The sequence below is a fragment of the Mytilus californianus genome, unplaced genomic scaffold (genome assembly GCF_021869535.1).
Source record: "Mytilus californianus isolate M0D057914Y unplaced genomic scaffold, xbMytCali1.0.p SCAF_21, whole genome shotgun sequence".
Classification (NCBI taxonomy): domain Eukaryota; kingdom Metazoa; phylum Mollusca; class Bivalvia; order Mytilida; family Mytilidae; genus Mytilus; species Mytilus californianus.
The window spans coordinates 1,434,285-1,455,740 of NW_026262670.1; the positions used below are offsets into that span (position 1 = coordinate 1,434,285).

General features: G+C 33.9%; 2 protein-coding genes across 18 annotated transcripts in view; one reads left to right on the forward strand and one right to left on the reverse strand.

Annotated features, from left to right (window-relative positions):
- The window catches only part of LOC127731904 (zinc finger C2HC domain-containing protein 1A-like), a 384,322-nt gene that overhangs the window by 232,292 nt on the left and 130,574 nt on the right, over window positions 1-21,456 (forward strand). The window lies entirely within an intron of this gene.
- The window catches only part of LOC127731935 (uncharacterized), a 159,603-nt gene that overhangs the window by 89,339 nt on the left and 48,808 nt on the right, over window positions 1-21,456 (reverse strand). For 6 of the 17 annotated variants that reach the window (XR_007995911.1, XM_052240785.1, XM_052240786.1 and 3 more), the window contains 6 exons: window positions 18,514-18,612; window positions 17,856-17,954; window positions 17,367-17,465; window positions 16,633-16,740; window positions 9,323-9,394; window positions 2,771-2,822 (listed from right to left, as the gene is read on the reverse strand). Coding sequence is in view for 16 of the 17 variants with exons in the window: in XM_052240785.1 (XP_052096745.1) it covers window positions 2,771-2,822; window positions 9,323-9,394; window positions 16,633-16,740; window positions 17,367-17,465; window positions 17,856-17,954; window positions 18,514-18,612 (529 nt within the window). In the remaining variant the exon portion in view is untranslated. Of the gene's footprint in view, window positions 1-2,770; window positions 2,823-6,134; window positions 6,240-9,322; window positions 9,395-13,633; window positions 16,741-17,366; window positions 17,466-17,855; window positions 17,955-18,513; window positions 18,613-21,456 lie in introns of those variants that run through there. The other 11 variants (XM_052240791.1, XM_052240790.1, XM_052240801.1 and 8 more) reach the window with 11 other exon arrangements.

Sequence of the window (21,456 nt, forward strand, 5' to 3'; positions counted from 1 at the left end):
CCCACCCTATTTAATATCTTTCTTAATGACCCAAGTCCAAGCTTTAACACTCAAGAATGCAGACCCGCAAAATTATTAAACTCTAATATTGGCTCACTATCATTTGCAGATGACCTTTGTTTTATGTCTGAAAGTAAGGGTGGCCTACACAATAGTCTTGATAAAATTAACAATTTTTGTGATGATTGGCAACTAACCTTAAATATTAAAAAGAAAAAAACTATGGTTATCCAACAACACACAAGTATAGTTTCCCTTTTTATAGAATTTAAAGGTAACATAATACAGATTGTAACTGAATATATATGTTTAGGTTGCCTATTTAAGTGTAATGGTAACCTCAAACATAGTCTAGAAGAGCTGGCAAAAAAGGCCAGGAAATGTTATTTTCCCTTAGAGCAAAGACAGCTTCTGTGGACACTTTACCTGTTTCGGTGTCAAAAAATCTCTTTGATAAATTGGTCAAACCTATTTTGACTTACAACTCTGAAATATCCTTTATGGATTATTTTCTTGTGTACCATAAGGCAAAGCATAGAACTGCCCAAAGAAATTGTGACATTGATCATCTTATAAACTTTATTGATAAAACACCTTTTGAAATAATCCATCTTACATTTTGTAAATACCTTCTTTTAACCAAGAAGACCTTATCAAATATAGGAGTGAGATTGGAACTAGGTAGAATTCCAGTTGAAAATTTTAATACAATCCAGTCTATTTTATATCTTGCTGGACTAATTATTGATAAATTAAACTAACTGTTGCAGTAGTATATTAAGGCAAATATGTTCAAAGGGGCGTAACTCCTAGAAAAACAAGAATGTGTCCATAGGACACGGATGCCCCATCCGCACTATCATTTTCTATGTTCAGTGGACCGTGAAAATGGGGTAAAAACTCTATTTTGGCATTAAAATTAGAAAAGATCATATCATAGGGAACATGTGTACTTAGTTTCAAGTTGATTGGACTGCAGCTTCATAAAAAACTACCTCGACCAAAAACATTAACCTGAAGCGGGACAGAGGGACAAACGAACAGACGGACGGACGGACGAACCAATGGACGAATGGACGCACAAACCAGATAACATAATGCCCATAAATGGGGCATAAAAATTTAATCAAAATTTCCTGTGGATATGCACATCTACATTGTATGTCCTTATTATCTAAAAAGTTTCATGAAATTCTGTTGTGTGTTTTCAGAGGAGTTGCGATGACAAACTGTTGCAGTAGTATATTGAGGCAAATAAGTTCAAAGGGGCGTAACTCCTAGAAAAAAAATTGAATCATAATTTCCTGTCGATATACACATCTACATAGTATGTTCTTATTATCTAGTTGCGATGACAAGAACAGGTGAGGACTGACGGACAGACCAGTCAAAAGTTGCGGAGGTTATAATTAATCATAGTATATAAGTACAAAATGGATATTTATCCTTGAACTGTAAAACCTTCAAGACTTTCAGTTTACATTTTTGAGAGGATAAGCTTAAGAAGATCTAGCAAAAACATTACTGAAGTTAGAGATGAGTTGATACGATCAGATAATGTTCAAGTTTCTAGAAAGGGTTTAAATGCATTTCAAAGATTTTGTTTGGAGATGACTATTTGAAATAAGAGATGGAGGCAGGGGATTTAGTAAATCAATAATCTGACCTTGCAATTTACCCACCAAAATACAGGACATTTATGTGTTCATAAGGGAAAATAAGTTTTTTGGCGACAAAAAAAATAAAACAATCAAGATTTTAGAATCACAAAATAGAAAATGAATATTCAATAATAAAAAAATCATCCTTCCAATCAATCAATGTATAAATTAGTAAGGAGGGGGTGAAATTACAGGTAATTTTTTGTGGCCCTTTATAGCTTGTTGTTCGGTGTGAGCCAAGGCTCTGTGTTGAAGACCATACCTTGACCTATAATGGTTTACTTTTATAAATTGTGACTTGGATGGAGAGTTGTCTCATTGGCACTCATACCACATCTTCCTATATCTATAAAACAAAACTGAGGCGTGAATTTTAAGATAAAGTAGTGATTTGGTCCAGTTGAAACGGTAGTGAATGAGTATATATATGAAGCTATCAAACTGAATTTAAGACCCGCTTAGTATTAAATTGTCTAATTTTGAGTTAGAGCTGGTAGATTTTTCTATAATTTTGATATAAATTAACCCAAAAGTAGTACATTACACTGTAAACATTTTATTGAGAAAACACATGTGGGGTTGTTTTAATTTGCATTTATTGTTCTAAAGAAATGTACAACGCAATAACAGTGTTTTCAGACCAAAAGTTGTTTTTAAACTGAACTCTTATGTTTTATCATATACTAGAATTTATGAACAGACAAGTAGGACTTTTGTCGTAGGTGGTTTCTTACAGCTATTATGTCAATGTGTCATTTATACAATGGCTACCTTTTTCTTGGGGAAATATTTCTAGCAAAGCAGAATATTGCTTTACTATAGCATTATATAGAAGACCATATATTTGATGGTACTTGCTATGTCATGTATTTCATCTATTGGAAAGCTGCTAACGCTATAGGTCCATAGTTTGTTATTATCTATTATAGTTATTAATCTTATTTCTAATGTTTTGATTGGTCCAACTGTATGATATTTTGGAGCATCAGAGATTTCCACCCACCAAGGCAGTTTGTGTGAAAAAGTAGTTTTAGCAAAAAATATATATCTGACATTTTGGAAGCCCAGTGACGATATGTGTAATAATGATATAAAGTTACAAAAATTACCTTTTATCCCTTGTCCAGCCGTCACACCTGAAGATTTCTCTGACATGACAGTCTAAAAAATGAGAAATAAGCACTATGAATAAATCTTTACTCGTGTCGACACTCGTAGAACTATTAAATTTCTAAAATATTCGCTTACCCAGTATTTTTGCCCCCAAAAAATTATACAATGAAACAAGAATATTTGTGTTTAATGGAAACTGTGTGCCAAAAACTGTCTTGCTGATCATTTTGGCTTGAACAAGTTTTGTAGTTTTCTTAATTTGTAAATTGTTAACTTGTAACTATGAAATTTCAAAATTCTTAATTCGTAAATTGTCAATTTGTAACTTGTCTCTATGTAACTTCAAAATTCTTCATTTGTAAATAGTCAATTTGTAACTTGTGTAACTGTGTGATTTCAAAATTCTTTATTGGTAAATTGTCAATTTGTATATTAATGTTTTGTAACTTGTAACATGTCGATTTGTTAAATGTCATCGTTGTATTATCCTAACTATCATTATGAGGACAGATGGCGCTCGGTTTCTTCTTCGGTGTATAAGCAAGAATGCAAGAAAACTGTATACTGTCAACCAACTAATCTTAGCGAGCGATTTATTTTCGCGACTTTGGCGAGTAGAAAAATAACGTGAATATAAATTGTCGCTAATGGTACACTGGTCAGGTCAATAATAGAGTATGAAGCAATAGTAAGGGACTTTTACACATCTACGAACATCAACAAGCATGAAAGAATACAGCGACAAGCTGCGAGATTTATAACAGGAGACTACAAATCCAGAGAAGATGGTTGTGTCTCAAACACGCTCGCCAAACTGGCACTACAAGACATACGGACAAGACGCTGAAGCCAGAAGCTAATTTTTCTGTACGATGTGGTTGAAGAGCTGGGCCTGTAAGCATAAAACCACTTAAGGTAAGAAATCCAATCGTAGTACTAATTTATCGTTGGACATGTAGAAAAATCTGTCCGTTCGGAACAAATATTAACTTAAGTAGCTTTATGCATACGGGCCCTGGTTCCTGCTATATAACCAGACAAATTTAAAAAAAAAGCTTGTCCAAAAAGAACAATTGCTGCCAAGGGATTTGACAAATATCAGTCAATAAATATTGTGGAAAAACAAGTCAAGAACTACACAAAGTGTTTTGAGATTTCAACGAGCAAAAATACCACAATATTTTAACTAATTTTTCGTAAAAACAGTAATCGAGTGGAACCACCTTGAAGACACTATAGTGCGCACAACAAGCGTTGACAGCTTCAGAAACTGCTCTCGTTTGCTACCATTGTATTAAAGACAGTATTGGTATCCACAACGTATTCCTACAGATACAGATTCAAGTCTAGAATGATCATGGTACTGGATAGACATATACTAGGAGGTGTCCCCTCTGGATATTTTGTCTATGACAATGATCGTAAAACTATGAAACTGTTTCTTTTTTATTATACACATGTACACCTATACCCACTTTTAACCAAAGTGACACCCTACCCCTTTGACTTGTCAGAGAGAAGATCACGCCATCTCCCCATTTGCAAGACAGAAGCAATTATCTCCAATCTGCTTACCCTAATTTTATTTCTCCATGAAAATCTTTGCACATGATTTGGGGTTTGGCCAGGGGGTCTGTCAGGGATCATTTTGTAGAGTAACACTGAGGGGGGGGGGGGGGGGGTAGCCTGGGATCCTGGCTCACTGCTCGACAGAAGAGGGGGGGGGGGGGCGTTTAGCAGCAGTTGAGAGAATCGGGAATATTTTAGTCTTTTTGTTTTGTAAATTTTTATAGAACGAATAATCTGGTAACGGCAATTCTTAGAGCTAATTTCCTAATGCAAGTAGAGTAAGACTTTAGTTAGCTGGCTTGCTTTGTTTGTATATTGTACAATTGTAATTGGGATGACATTATATCAAATTTTAATATAATATATACAGATTTATCGGTGTGAGCCAAGGCTCCGTGTGGAAGACCGTACCTTGACCTATAATGGATTACTTTTATAATTGTGACTTGGATGGAGAGTTGTCTCATGGGAACTCATACCACATCTTCCTATATATATTATCTAAGCCTGTCTATATTGTTTGCAGATGTAAATCTTAATAACAATGCCTGAGCCAATGTTTATACAAACAAAGCAAGCCAACCAAAGTCTTACTCTACAAGCATTAGGAAATTAGCTCTCTTAAGCTTCTTGACCAGAAAAGTTAGATAGAGAATATCATATGGCTTTTTCAATATTACATCCGTATCAACCCGAGACACCAATATAATCCCAAGTGCTCTGCTCGAGGGATTATATTGGTTGAGGGTTGATACGGTATGTGATATTGAAAAAGCCATATCATATACACTTTATTATATACCTCACGTAGATGTTTTTTTAATGTGACATGACGTCATACAGATTATAGGTTTGACATGACTTCATACAGATTAGGGGTTTGATAAAGTCTTTGCAACAGTGGCTGCAATCGATGACGTGACGTCATAGAGATTAAAAGTGTGATATAGCCTTGCAACCGTGCTGATATCGATATCATCACGGGTGGCTGATACAGAAGGCTTGCCAATGATCGTATTACACATACAATTTATCTGTATTTATACTACTAAGTATATAATAAATATATATATTACATATGGTGTAGCATTTTACTGTTTTCATTGGATATGACGATCACGTGTTTCATAAGTTATTATACGTATCTGAAGCCTTGTTTCTATTTTTACATATATTGACGCTATATTTCTATTTATATGTATATTGGTGGTCAATATAAAAAATCTGTTGCTAAATTTAGATTTATGACGTCATGTTGTCACACATAACAACTGAACCATGAAGGATGCACCGCAGCAGACAAAAAGAAATTTGCAAGTTTATCAGAAGGAGATATCAAGAATTGTATGTTAAATGCAGACGCTGAGAATACAAGAAAGCTTACGCAACAAGCTATAAAGTTGTTCAAAGAATATTTATATTTTCAATAACATGTTAAATTTTTTGCAAAATACAATTTAAGAATACACAGAAAGAACATTAAGTGCCATTTTCCAAATACATTATTTACATATGTAATATAAAAATTAAGGACTTTCACTCAGTCAATACGTTATATATGGACCTGTTTTATTATATTGACACTCGGACTTCGTCCTTGGTCAATATAATCTGAACAGGTCCATATATAACGTATTGACCTCGTTAAAAGTCCATAATTGATAAATATTTGTCAGCCCATCCTTTGCCTATAATTGCTTACATCCGACTTTATTTGACCTTTGATGGATACTGTAGTTGTCTCATTGGCAATCATACGGTTTATTATCACATCTCCTTATATATATTTACCCGAATAATTCAGTCGTTATATTCCGCTGATCTACCAATACTTCATTAATCTCGCAAGTAGGAGAGATCGATTACGTGGAGGGACTGAACTATTCAGGTTGTATTTTTATATAGTTTCCGTTCTTGAATAAAATGCCACCTGTCGTCTTCAGAAAACAAAATAAAACCTTCCTGTATACATGCCATAAAAAAAAAAATTCTATTTTTCTATTTGTTTTCTTTTAGATGCATTTGCTGTACATAATTGATTTTAAATTACTTAGGTATATACTCCATATGGAGGTGCTCCTACTTACAGGAGGCTTATACACCGAAGAAGAAATCGAGCACCATCTTTCGTCATAATGATCGTTAGCATAATACAACGATGACATTTAACAAATCAACATTTAACGAATTGACATGTTACAAGTTACAAAACATCAATATACAAATTGACAATTTACCAGTAAAAAATTTTGAAATCACACAGTTACAAGCTTAAGTTACAAATTGACAATTTACAAATTAAGAATTTTGAAATTACAAAGATACAAGTTACAAATTGACAATTTACAAATTAAGAATTTTGAAATTACAAAGATACAAGTTACAAATTGACAATTTACAAATTAAGAATTTTGAAATTACAAAGTTACAAATTACAAATTTACAAATTAAGAAATTTTGACCCAGTTGGCTTTCCATACTAATGAACCTTGACAGTTTTGCCAAAACTAAATTGGATTAATTACTTGATTGATTGACTGTTGTTAACACAACTTATAGCACTATTGGCTACATAATTGCGGTCAGTTTTTGTTGGCGGAGGAAGCCTGAGGAGCCTGAGGAGCCTTAGGTAACCATGGACCTTCAGCAGGTCAATTAAGATTGGAGTCAAACACTCCTCATAAACTCACTGTTGGAAGCAATGTACCAAGATTATTTGGTAAAAATAGGAGGTAGGTACACGTAGATCTTGACAATCAGAGCTTTTTTGTTACTGACAGATTTTTTTTTCAATCTGTTGTACGTGGTTTTCAAGATATAAGACAATGATTGATTGATTGTTGGTTCTTTAACATCCAGTAGCAAGACAAATACAATTAATGCATTTTACCCTCATGTTCTATTTCTATATCTATGGCAGCCATGTTTTGAATTTTAAGGCTATCATTCCTTTATAAGTCATCCAGTTGTTAAATATAAGGTTGTATCAGCAGTTTAATAGATCTTGCATTGCTGGTTGTTGACAGTTTTACTTCTCTATCATAGTTTCACGGAAATGGGCAAAAACATTAAAATTAGTAAAAAATTGTCATTTAAGGTCAATAAAGACAATAACTGCTAACATGGCTAAGGTCCATTGTTTTTGGTCATATTGACATTTTTAGATCATGTATTACTGATCTGTTTTGCTTTAAACAGTTTTTACATATCTCATAAAGTTTTTGAGATAAGAGACAAAAAAAAACAAAAAAACAAGTACTCGGAGACTATTGCATTGCAATACACAGTTCCCCACATGTTGAAAATTCATTTTATTGGAACAAAATTCTAATTTGATCTATTAATTGTCATGTTGTAAACTATATAACACATATTACACCAATATCCTCAACCATGATGGAATAACGTGTGGTAAACTGAGTATTTGCGTGAAGTCCAAGAACAATAACTCTGCAAAATGATTATCAGAACCGAAATAAAATTTGATCTTGAACTATAACTTGTCATGTTAACACTATATACCAAATATCAAATCAATATCTTCAAGCATAATTGAAAAATTGATTATTTGCATGAATTTTTCAAGTCCAAGGACGAAAACTCTGCACAAAATCATCAGTCCGGAACAAAATCTGAACTTGATCTGTAACTTGTCATGGTCAAACTATATACCAAATATCAAATCATAATCTTAAAGCATGAAAAAAAAAAATGTGTGGAAAACTGATTACTTGCCTGAATTTTCTAAGTCAAAGGAGGATAACTCTTCAAAAAATCATCAGACCGGAACAAAATCTGAACTTGATAGATCTGTAATTTGTCATGGTAAAACTATATACCAAATATCAAATCAAAATCTTAAATATAAAAAAGAAGATGTGGTATGATTGCCAATGAGACATCTGTCAACGTATATTTGTTCCGCCTAACAGATGTTCCACTAGAAACTTTGTTATAAACAATGTCACAATATCTGTTCCTGTTGGAACAAATATTCTATATCATTTATTCCGTGAGGAACATATACTGTAATATTTATTCCAGTGGAAATAATATTCCAAAATACTTTTTCCATTTGAATGTTATGAAGGAACTTCTATTTCGAGACAGAGACAATTCTTCACAAGAGACCAAATGACACAGAAATTAACAACTGTAGGTCACCTTACAGCCTTCAACAATGAGCAAAGCTATCAAAGGCCCTAAATGACAAATGTAAAACAATTCAAACGAAAAAACAAAAGGCCTAATTTATGTACAAAAAAATGAACGCAAAACAAATAGGTAACACAGCAACAAATGACAACCACTGAATTACAGGCTCCTGACTTGGGACAGCAACACGAAAAAAATGTGTGGAAAACCAATTGCTTGAGTGAATTAGGAAGTCCTGCAACTTGAAGAACTCAAACTCACAACCTGAATGTTAAAACGCTAGTGATACAGAACTGAGAAGTTAACTAGGTAAAAGGATATTTGCTAAAGTAGGACAAAGTTTTATGTAGGCCAAGCATAAAATACAATACAGTTATCTCATACTATATAAAATTTTCCAAAAAAAGTTAATTTTCGACATACTGTCGGTGTAAGAATATCATAAATCGAATTTAAAAAACCTGCTCTCGCCTCGTTCACTATAGAATGAAATAGAAGACATCTGCTAATTTTGTTGATTATTGAAGAAAACACATAACAATAAATTAGTGAATTGAAAAATGACGGCTTAGCTAGTTAAAGTCCCTTAAAGCATGGCATTTAACACCTCAAATAGATGATGTTGTCCAATCAAAACCATGTTAACAAATAATTGCATTACAATTTGAAACTTTTTTTCAAGACTTAAAGAATGTTTAATTGTTTAAAGATTTTTCTCCTGAAGTGTCTTGGCTTTGCAGCATTTGTTTTCTTAGTTTTATATTTCTTTATATTTTGTAACTTCTTTTCTACTTGAAGCATGTGTAATTCAACACTATATGTACCTGTAAGTACTCCATCACTTCTTTATACTGCCCTCTCTTCCATTCTGCTGCTAGATCGTATGGAGTCTGTCCCTAAAATACAGATACATCTTTATATTACTTTCATCTGTTAACAAGAAATGATTGTAACAGGATGCTGTTACGAAGTCTCCCAAACGAAGCTCCCATAATTAGTAATTCCCAGGGTCGCCTGTCATTGGGAAAAGTCCAGTGAAAATTGGTTTGGTCCAGTAAAGTTATATGCATTAGTGATGCCTGGGGACTAACCCTGTATATCATTCAAATCATCTTGGCATGACAAACCAGAATATATATGGTTTAGGGGTGGGGATCTCAACCATTTACAAGATATTAGAACTTTCTCAAATGGCAGGGGGTCGGGATGACCCCTGGGGACTAACCCTGTATATCATTCAAACCATCTTAGCATGACAAACCAGAATATATATGGTTTAGGGGTGGTGATCTTGACCACTTACAAGATATTAGAACTTTCTTAAATGGCAGGGGGTGGGGGTGACCCCTGGGGACTAACCCTGTATTTCATTTGATGTGCTTTATCATGACAAACCAGAATATATATGGTTTAGGGGTGGGGATCTCGACCATTTACAAGATATTAAAACTTTCTCAAATGGCAGGGGGTCGGGATGACCCCTGGGGACTAACCCTGTATATCATTCAAACAATCTTAGCATGACAAACCAGAATATATATGGTTTAAAGGTGGGGATCTCGACCATTTACAAGATATAAGAACTTTCTTAAATGGCATGGGGTGGGGTTGACCCCTGGGGACTAACCCTGTATTACATTTGATGTGCTTTATCATGAAAAACCAGAATATATATGGTTTAGGGGTGGGGATCTCGACCATTTACAAGATATTAGAACTTTCTCAAATGGCAGGGGTCGGGATGACCCCTGGGGACTAACCCTGTATATCATCCAAACCATCTTAGCATGACAAACCAGAATATATACGATTTAGGGGTGGGGATCTTGACCACTTACAAGATATTAGATCTTTCTTAAATGGCATGGGGTGGAGGTGACCCCTGGGGACTAATCCTGTATTACATTTGATGTGCTTTATCATGACAAACCAGAATATATATGGTTTTGGGGTGGGGATCTCAACCATTTACAAGATATTAGAACTTTCTCAAATGGCAGGGGGTCGGGATGACCCCTGGGGACTAACCCTGTTTATCATTCAAACCATCTTAGCATGACAAACCAGAATATATACGATTTAGGGGTGGGGATCTTGACCACTTACAAGATATTAGATCTTTTTTAAATGGCATGGGGTGGGGGTGACCCCTGGGGACTAACCCTGTATAACATTTGATGTGCTTTATCATGACAAACCAGAATATATATGGTTTAGGGGTGGGGATCTCAACCATTTACAAGATATTAGAACTTTCTCAAATGGCAGGGGGTCGGGAATACCCCTGGGGACTAACCCTGTATATCATTCAAACCATCTTAGCATGACAAACCAAAATATATATGGTTTAGGGGTGTGGATCTCGACCACTTACAAGATATTAGAACTTTTTTAAATGGCATGGGGTGGGGGTGACCCATGGGGACTAACCCAGTATTTCATTTGATGTGCTTTATCATGACAAACCAGAATATATATGGTTTAGGGATGGGGATCTCGACAATTTACAAGATATTAGAACTTTCTCAAATGGCAGGGGGTCGGGAAGTCCCCTGGGGACTAACCCTGTGTATCATTCAAACCATCTTAGCATGACAAACCAGAATATATACGATTTAGGGGTGGGGATCTTGACCACTTACAAGATATTAGATCTTTCTTAAATGGCATGGAGTGGGGGTGACCCCTGGGGACTAACCCTGTATTACATTTGATGTGCTTTATCATGACAAACCAGAATATATATGGTTTAGGGGTGGGGATCTCAACCATTTACAAGATATTAGAACTTTCTCAAATGGCAGGGGGTCGGGATGACCCCTAGGGACTAACCCTGTATATCATTCAAACCATCTTAGCATGACAAACCAGAATATATACGATTTAGGGGTGGGGATCTTGACCACTTACAAAATATTAGATCTTCCTTAAATGGCATGGGGTGGGGGTGACCCCTGGAGACTAACCCTGTATAACATTTGATGTGCTTTATCATGACAAACCATGGCCAGAATATATATGGTTTAGGGGTGGGGATCTCGGCCATTTACAAGATATTAGAACTTTCTCAAATGGCAGGGGGTCGGGAATACCCCTGGGGACTAACCCTGTGTATCATTCAAACCATCTTAGCATGACAAACCAGAATATATACGATTTAGGGGTGGGGATCTTGACCACTTACAAGATATTAGATCTTTCTTAAATGGCATGGAGTGGGGGTGACCCCTGGGGACTAACCCTGTATTACATTTGATGTGCTTTATCATGACAAACCAGAACATATATGGTTTAGGGGTGGGGATCTCAACCATTTACAAGATATTAGAACTTTCTCAAATGGCAGGGGGTCTGGATGACCCCTGGGGACTAACCCTGTATATCATTCAAACCATCTTAGCATGACAAACCAGAATATATACGATTTAGGGGTGGGGATCTTGACCATTTACAAGATATTAGATCTTTCTTAAATGGCATGGGGTGGGGGTGACCCCTGGGGACTAACCCTGTATAACATTTGATGTGCTTTATCATGACAAACCAGAATATATATGGTTTAGGGTTGGGGATCTCGGCCATTTACAAGATATTAGAACTTTTTCAAATGGCAGGGGGTCGGGAATACCCCTGGGGACTAACCCTGTATATCATTCAAACCATCTTAGCATGACAAACCAAAATATATATGGTTTAGGGGTTGGGATCTTGACCACTTACAAGGTATTAGAACTTTTTTAAATGGCAGGGGGTGGGGGTGACCCCTGGGGACTAACCCTGTTTTTCATTAAATGGGCTTTATCATTCAGAACATTTTCAATTAAAAAGATTGTGTCTATCACAAACGGTTTTCAATTTATACTCATTTGAAAATTTGTAAAAATAAAATCCCATAGGGTTCTATAGTAAAACCCTCTTTTCTTTTTGCCCCTCAAAGTACCCCTTTATAAACCCCATTGCACAAACAAAACCCTGATTGCACCACTAGACATGTTAGTCTAACATATTGTGAAACCCTAAGTTAATCTGACAAGCGGTTTTGGAGAACGGGTGCGGACAAGTTCAAATTTAAAAGCGGCGGAAGAAGAAGAAGAAGAAGAAGAATAACTGAGCAAAAACAATAAGTCTTCCCAGAAGTTTGGGAGACTTAATTACAAAGAAGACTTTTGTAAAACATATCTTACAATTAGTATAAGTAGCAGCTGAGTGATGTTTTATTTTATTTTTACAGATGCTAACCATATTATTTTCGTTCAGTAAATATATCTCTTGAGACAACATTCAAATTATTTTTCACAATTTTCTGAAGACTTGAAAAAGGCTTTTAACTCTTTTTTTTTAAAGGCATATGAATAAATGCTCCATCTGTCCCCATTTGGTCTTCTTAATTTTCTTAGCAGTTTGAAGAATGATAAATGCATCCTTATATCTACATAAGGGGTGTGGGATTTTGGGGGTCTTCATCTTTAACTATCTTTTTACATTTTTTGGACACATTATGGACAGTTCTTTATATTCTTATATTATTTTCTATTCATTAATTGTTTGCCTATATCTCTATAACCCTCCACACCCTCCTATATCTATATATACCCATCCACACCCTCCTATATTAGTGTACCAATCCACAACCTCCGATATCTGTATACCCAATCCACATCCTCCTCTACCTGTTTACCCCATCCACAATCTCCTCTACCTGTATACCCCATCCACACCCTCCTCTATCTGTATACCCCATCCACACTCTCTAACATTTGTATACTCCATCCACACCCTCCTATATCTGTTTACCCCATCCACACCCTCTTACATCTGTATCCCCCATCCACACCCTCCTATGTCTGTATACCCTATCCAAATTCTATATTTGTATAGCCCATCCACTGTTGAGATTGTCGCTGGAACATATCATCCGTACTATTGTACTTGTCCATTTTCGAAGTCATGTTGTCAGTGACGTCGCCGTTGGTGGAAATACATTTGTTGTATATAAATATAATGGCTAAACAGTTGTCTTTACATACATTGCCTTAATTATCATCTATATACACACCCTCCTATATCTGTATACCCCCTCCAAACCCTCCTACGTCTGTATACCCCCCTCCTATGTCTGTATACCCCGTACATACCCTCCTATATCTGTATACCCAATCCACACCATCCTATATCTGTATACCCCATCCTTACCCTCCTATATCTGTATACCGTAGAAAGGCTTGTATAGTTCGCACTGGTACATAGTCCGCACCCACTTCTCCGGTAATTTCAAATCCTGTGCAGTCGTTTGCGGTATTTTCTTGGAAAAACCTGTTTTCCTTCATCAAACAGAAGCTGAAACTGCTTGTAAATGATTCTAGAACGCTTCATGATTGTTAAAATAAGTTTAATTCACTTAAAAAACAATTTAGAAACTTGTGTATGTTTAAACAGGAAGTTTAAAAAGCACATGAAAAAGAAGAAATTAACTGGTGAGAGTCGAAATCCGTACATAACAGATATCACTATAATACGACTTTGAAAGTAAAACAGTTCCATCCTTTTGTAAAAAAGTCTTTAATATATCTATCACATTAATGTTTGAAGGGTCTTAAGCGAATACAAACCATATTAGTCAGTATGAAACACCAAAACGGAACGAACAATAACCGATTATGTTTTGTAGTTTACAAATTCTAAGCTGGTTTACGGTTGTCTTTTTCACTATGTTTGTATCGTTTCAATCAAGCAGATACCAGTTTATTTCAACCAATGCATTGAAAAGAAACGAGAAATTTGTAATGAAAGGTTTAGTTTTTATATTTATCAGATATTGAATAGAAATAATTTATTAATATGGGTGAGTTAAAATTATTAGTTTGAAAAATGATAAAAGCGCCCTCTACAATATAAATACAAAGATGGCGGAACGTAAACAAACCACCTCGCCCGCGAAATTGAAATTTTTCTCTTATTTCTTGCTTATTGTACTCTATAGTCCGCACCCCGTCAGGAAGGTCCAATTTTTGAGAATAAAACCGCTGACTATACAAGCCTTTCTACGGTACCCCATCCACACCCTTCTATATCTGTATACCCAATCCACACCATCCTATATCTGTATACCCAATCCACACACTCCTATATCTGTAAACCTAATCCACACCCTCCTATATCTGTATAACCCGTCCAAACCCTCCTATATCTCTATACCCAATCCACCTCCTCCTATATCTGTATACCCCATCCACATCCACCTATATCTGTATACCCCATCCACACCATCCAATATCTGTATACCCCGTCCATACCCTCCTATATCTGTATACCCCATCCACACCCTCCTATATCTGTATACCCAATCCACACCATCCAATATCTGTATACCCCATCCAAATCCTCCTATATCTGCATACCCCATCCACACCCTCCTATATCTGTATACCCGTCCACACCCTTCCTATATCAGAATAACCCATCCACACTCTCCTATGTATACTCCATCCACACCCTCCTATATCTGTATACCCCATCCTTACCCTCCTATATCAGTATATTCCATCCACACCCTCCTATAACTGTATATCCCATCCACACCCTCCTATATCTGTATACCCCCATCCTTACCCTCCTATATCTGTATACCCCATCCTTACCCTCCTATATCAGTATAACCAATCCAAACCCTCCTATATCTGTATACCCCATCCTTACCCTCCTATATCAGTATATTCCATCCACACCCTCCTATATCTGTATATCCCATCCACACCCTCCTATATCTGTATACCCCCATCCTTACCCTCCTATATCTGTATACCCCATCCTTACCCTCCTATATCAGTATAACCAATCCAAACCCTCCTATATCTGTATACCCCATCCACACCCTCCTTTATCTGTATACCCCATCCTTACCCTCCTATATCAGTATACCCCATCCTTACCCTCCTATATCTGTATCCCTCATCCCCACCCTCCTATATCTGTATACCCCATCCTTACCCTCCTATATCTGTATAACCAATCCAAACCCTCCTATATCTGTATACCCCATCCACATCCTCCTATATCTGTATACCCCATCCTTACCCTCCTATATCAATATAACCAATCCAAACCCTCCTATATCTGTATACCCCATCCACACCCTTCTTTATCTGTATACCCCATCCTTACCCTCCTATATCAGTATACCCCATCCTTACCCTCCTATATCTGTATCCCTCATCCCACCCTCCTATATCGGTATTCCCCATCCTTACCCTCCTATATCTGTATAACCAATCCAAACCCTCCTATATCTGTATACCCCATCCACACCCTCCTATATCTGTATACCCCATCCTTACCCTCCTATATCTGTATACCCCATCCTTACCCTCCTATATCTGTATACCCCATCCTTACCCTCCTATATCTGTATACCCCATCCACACCCACCTATATCTGTATACCTCATCCTTACCCTCCTATATCTGTATACCCCATCCTTACCCTCCTATATCTGTATAACCAATCCAAACCCTCCTATACCTGTATAGCCCATCTACACCCTCCTTTATCTGTATAACCCATCCACACCCTCCTATATCTGTATATTGTTATTTTACAGCATTTTATAGTTTTTAGTGTTATCACTGGTGTTATTGTTTAAATAAGCAAATAAATAAATTTTGACAAAGATGTTAGGTATCTCTGCCACTTGACATCTTGAATACAGGAATTGGAAAAAAAAATATAGTCTTTATAGGATCATCTCTTTCAAATTATTTTCTAAGTGCCAACACAATATAAAACTAATAAAACAATTTTTATTTCCTCCTTATTGAACATAAAAATATTGTCTAGTAATTTGTCTTTGTTATAATTGTCATGACAACGGATTGGTGTAAGTTTTGTTTGACAATTTGTTTGTTTACACTGATTTTAATTACAGCAAGTATAATAGTCTATGTTCATGTGTTTTATAGTAAAATTAAGCCATTCAAGTCTTTTTAACTTTTTCATATTTTAAGTCCAATTTAAAGGATCATATGACTTTTAACTATAGCCTTGAAAAAAAAGCAATTTGACCAAACATATCTTATACATCATTTTAGTGATTCATTACTTAATACTTGAACACTGGGTATATACTATAAAATATTACCCGACGTGTTGTAACCAAGGGACTGGCACCTCCTTGTTCTACCAGACATCTTGTGGTCTGTAGATATCCCCTCTGAGCACCCCAATGTAAAGCTGTGTATCCATTGATCTATAATATAACCAAATAACATGTAAATATTATGGACAATACTTTGTTATCAATATCAATAATATACAACATATCCTACAACTGACATTAAAACTGGTCTGATAAACTGGACAATGTTGTGTAATAAATATAAACAAAATATATATCACATGAATCAGTGGTCAAAACTCAACAAAATGACCAGTCACACTTGTATTTATATTCTATATAACAATAAATAAACATGTTTTGTTGTGAAATGTCAAAACTTCCATTAAACCTGATATCTTAAAAAAAAAAAATTTTCAAGAAATGTGTAAAATAATTATATCAATGGATTCAGTAGAACAAAACAAGCAAAATGAGACCCCACTTTATATGATTCTTACAAATATTTGTTCATTAAAACTGTCTAATTAACATCAGGATTTAGTGTAGATTCAGTATAATCATTCATTTTAATAAAATAATTTTTTTAAAGAAACATGAAAAGGAGTAATATTTTCTGATTCAGAACAATAATATGAGTAAAATGAGACCCCACTTGATATAATTATTACAAATATTTCTTCATTAAACCTGTCTGATTAACAACATGATTTTGTGTTGATTAATAGTAATGTGATCAGACTAAGTAGATAACATACATCTGTGGTGTCGATCTTACATCCTGTATCAATGAGAAGTCTACAGATCTCCAGGTGTCCTCTACTGGCAGCCATCATTAATGCTGTCCATCCACCAACCTGGAATAATACAACTGACATCAAAACTTGTCTGATAAACTGGACACTGTTGTGTAATAAATATAAACAAAATATATATCACATGAATCAGTGGTCAAAACTCAACAAAATGACCAGTCACACTTGTATTTATATTCTATATAAACAATAAATAAACATGTTTTGCTGTGAAATGTCAAAACTTCCATTAAACCTGATATCTTAAAAAAAAAAAAAAATTCAAGAAATGTGTAAAATAATTATATCAATGGATTCAGTAGAACAAAACAAGCAAAATGAGACCCCACTTTATATGATTCTTACACATATTTGTTCATTAAAACTGTCTGATTAACAACATGATTTTGTGTTGATTAATAGTAATGTGATCAGACTAAGTAGATAACATACATCTGTGGTGTCGATCTTACATCCTGTATCAATGAGAAGTCTACAGACCTCCAGGTGTCCTTCCCTGGCAGCCCTCATTAATGCTGTCACTCCACCAACCTGGAATAATACAACTGACATCAAAACTTGTCTGATAAACTGGACAATGTTGTGTAATAAATATAAACAAAATATATATCACATGAATCAGTTGACAAAACTGAATAAAATGACCAGTCACACTTGTATTTATATTCTATATAAACAATAAATAAACATGTTTTGTTGTGAAATGTCAAAACTTCCATTAAACCTGATATCTTAAAAAAATTTTTGTTCAAGAAGTGTGTAAAATAATTATATCAATGGATTCAGTAGAACAAAACAAGCAAAATGAGACCCCACTTTATATGATTCTTACACATATTTGTTCATTAAAACTGTCTAATTAACATCAGGATTTAGTGTAGATTCAGTATAATCATTCATTTTAATAAAATAATTTTTTTAAAGAAATATAAAAGAAGGTTATATTTTCTGATTCAGAACAATAATATGAGTAAAATGAGACCCCACTTGATATAATTATTACAAATATTTGTTCATTAAACCTGTCTATTTAATAACATGATTTTGTGTTGATTAATAGTAATGTGATCAGACTAAGTAGATAACATACATCTGTGGTGTCGATCTTACATCTTGTATCAATGAGAAGTCTGCAGATCTCCAGGTGTCCTCCCCTGGCAGCAAACATTAATGCTGTCCGTCCAATACCCTGGAATAATACAACTGACATCAAAACTTGTCTGATAAACTGGACAATGTTGTGTAATAAATATAAACAAAATATATATCACATGAATCAGTGGTCAAAACTGAATAAAATTACCAGTCACACTTGTATTTATATTGTATAGAAACAACAAATAAACAAAATGTTTTTGTGAGATGTCAGAACTTTCATCAAAACTGTCATGTAGAAATTTTTTTTTTTTTGAAGAAATCAATAAAATATTTATATCAATGGATTCATTACAACTTTCTGAGTAAAATGACATCTGACTTTATATAATCCTAACAAGTATTTGTTGATATAATGATTAAATCTGTCTGATTAACAAATCTGTTCTGAAGTAACTTGTAGTTGTGTGTTTTATACTATTAATGTTCAAAATTAGTAACATGTAGTTTTATACTGTTTTATTGTTTTTTATTTTTAAGTAATTGTGTAGTTTTATATTGTTTTACTTTTGTTTATATTGAAGTAAATTGAAGTTTTATACTGTTTTACTGTGCTTCATTTTGAAGTAACTTGTAGTTTTATACTGTTTAATTGTTTATTTTGAAGTAACTTGTAGTTTAATATTGTTTTACTGTGCTTTATTTTGCAGTAACTTGTAGTTTTATACTGTTTTACTGTTGTATATTTTGGAGTAACTTGTAGTTTAATACTGTTTTAATGTGCTTCATTTTGAAGTAACTTGTAGTTTTATACTGTTATACTGTGCTTTATTTTGAAGTAATGTGTAGTTTTATACTGTTTCACTGTGATTTATTTAGAAGTAACTTGTAGTTTGTTATATAATGTTTTACTGTGCTTTATTTTGTAGTAGCTTGTAGTTTAATACTGTTTTACTGTGCTTTATTTTGAAGTATTAAACTTGTAGTCTTATACTATTTTACTGTGGTTTATATCTTTATTTAGAAGTAACTTGTAGTTTTCTACTGTTTCACTGTGCTTTATTTTGTAGTAGTTTGTAGTTTAATACTGTTTTACTGTGCTTTATTTTGAAGTATTAAACTTGTAGTCTTATACTATTTTACTGTGGTTTATTTCTTTTTTTAGAAGTAACTTGTAGTTTTATACTGTTTTACTGTGCTTTATTTTGAAGTATTAAACTTGTAGTCTTATACTATTTTATTGTGATTTATTTCTTTTTTTAGAAGTAACTTGTAGTTTTATACTGTTTTACTGTGCTTTATTTTGAAGTAACTTGTAGTTTTATACTGTTTCACTGTGCTTTATTTTGTAGTAGTTTGTAGTTTAATACTGTTTTACTGTGCTTTATTTTGAAGTATTAAACTTGTAGTCTTATACTATTTTACTGTGGTTTATTTCTTTATTTAGAAGTAACTTGTAGTTTTATACTGTTTTATTGTGATTTATTTCTTTTTTTAGAAGTAACTTGTAGTTTTATACTGTTTTACTGTGCTTTATTTTGATGTAACTTGTTGTTTATTACTGTTTTACTGTGCTTTATTTTGAAGTAACTTGTAGTTTTATACTGTTTTACTGTGCTTTATTTAGAAGTAACTTGTAGTTTTATACTATTATACAGTGCTTTATTTTGAAGTAACTTGTAGTTTTATACTGTTTTCCTGTGCTTTATTTTGAAGTAACTTGTAGTTTTATACTGTTTTACTGTGCTTCATTTTGAAGTAACTTGTAGTTTTATACTGTTTTACTGTGCTTTATTTAGAAGTAACTTGTAGTTTCATACTGTTATACCATGCTTCATTTTGAAGTAACGTGTAGTTTCATACTGTTATACTGTGCTTTATTTAGAAGTAACTTGTAGTTCTCTACTGTTTTACTGTGCTTTATTTTGAGGAATTAAACTTGTAGTTTTATACTATTTTACTGTGATTTATTTCTTTATTTTGAAGTAACTTGTAGTTTAATACTGTTTTACTGTGCTTTATTTTGAAGTAACTTGTAGTTTTATACTGTTTCACTGGGCTTCATTTTGAAGTAACGTTTAGTTTCATACTGTTATACTGTGTTTTATTTAGAAGTAACTTGTAGTTCTATACTGTTTTACTGTGTTTTATTTTGAAGTAACCTGTAGTTTTATACTGTTTTACTGTGCTTTATTTTGAAGTAACTTGTAGTTTCATACTGTTATACCATGCTTCATTTTGAAGTAACGTTTAGTTTCATACTGTTATACTGTGTTTTATTTAGAAGTAACTTGTAGTTCTCTACTGTTTTACTGTGCTTTATTTTGAGGAATTAAACTTGTAGTTTTATACTATTTTACTGTGATTTATTTCTTTATTTTGAAGTAACTTGTAGTTTAATACTGTTTTACTGTGCTTTATTTTGAAGTAACTTGTAGTTTTATACTGTTTCACTGGGCTTCATTTTGAAGTAACGTTTAGTTTCATACTGTTATACTGTGTTTTATTTAGAAGTAACTTGTAGTTCTATACTGTTTTACTGTGTTTTATTTTGAAGTAACCTGTAGTTTTATACTGTTTTACTGTGCTTTATTTTGAAGTAACTTGTAGTTTCATACTGTTATACCATGCTTCATTTTGAAGTAACGTTTAGTTTCATACTGTTATACTGTGTTTTATTTAGAAGTAACTTGTAGTTCTCTACTGTTTTACTGTGCTTTATTTTGAGGAATTAAACTTGTAGTTTTATACTGTTTTACTGTGTTTTATTTAGAAGTCACTTGTAGTTCTCTACTGTTTTACTGTGCTTTATTTTGAGGAATTAAACTTGTAGTTTTATACTATTTTACTGTGATTTATTTCTTTATTTTGAAGTAACTTGTAGTTCTATACTGTTTTACTGTGCTTTATTTTGAGGAATTAAACTTGTAGTTTTATA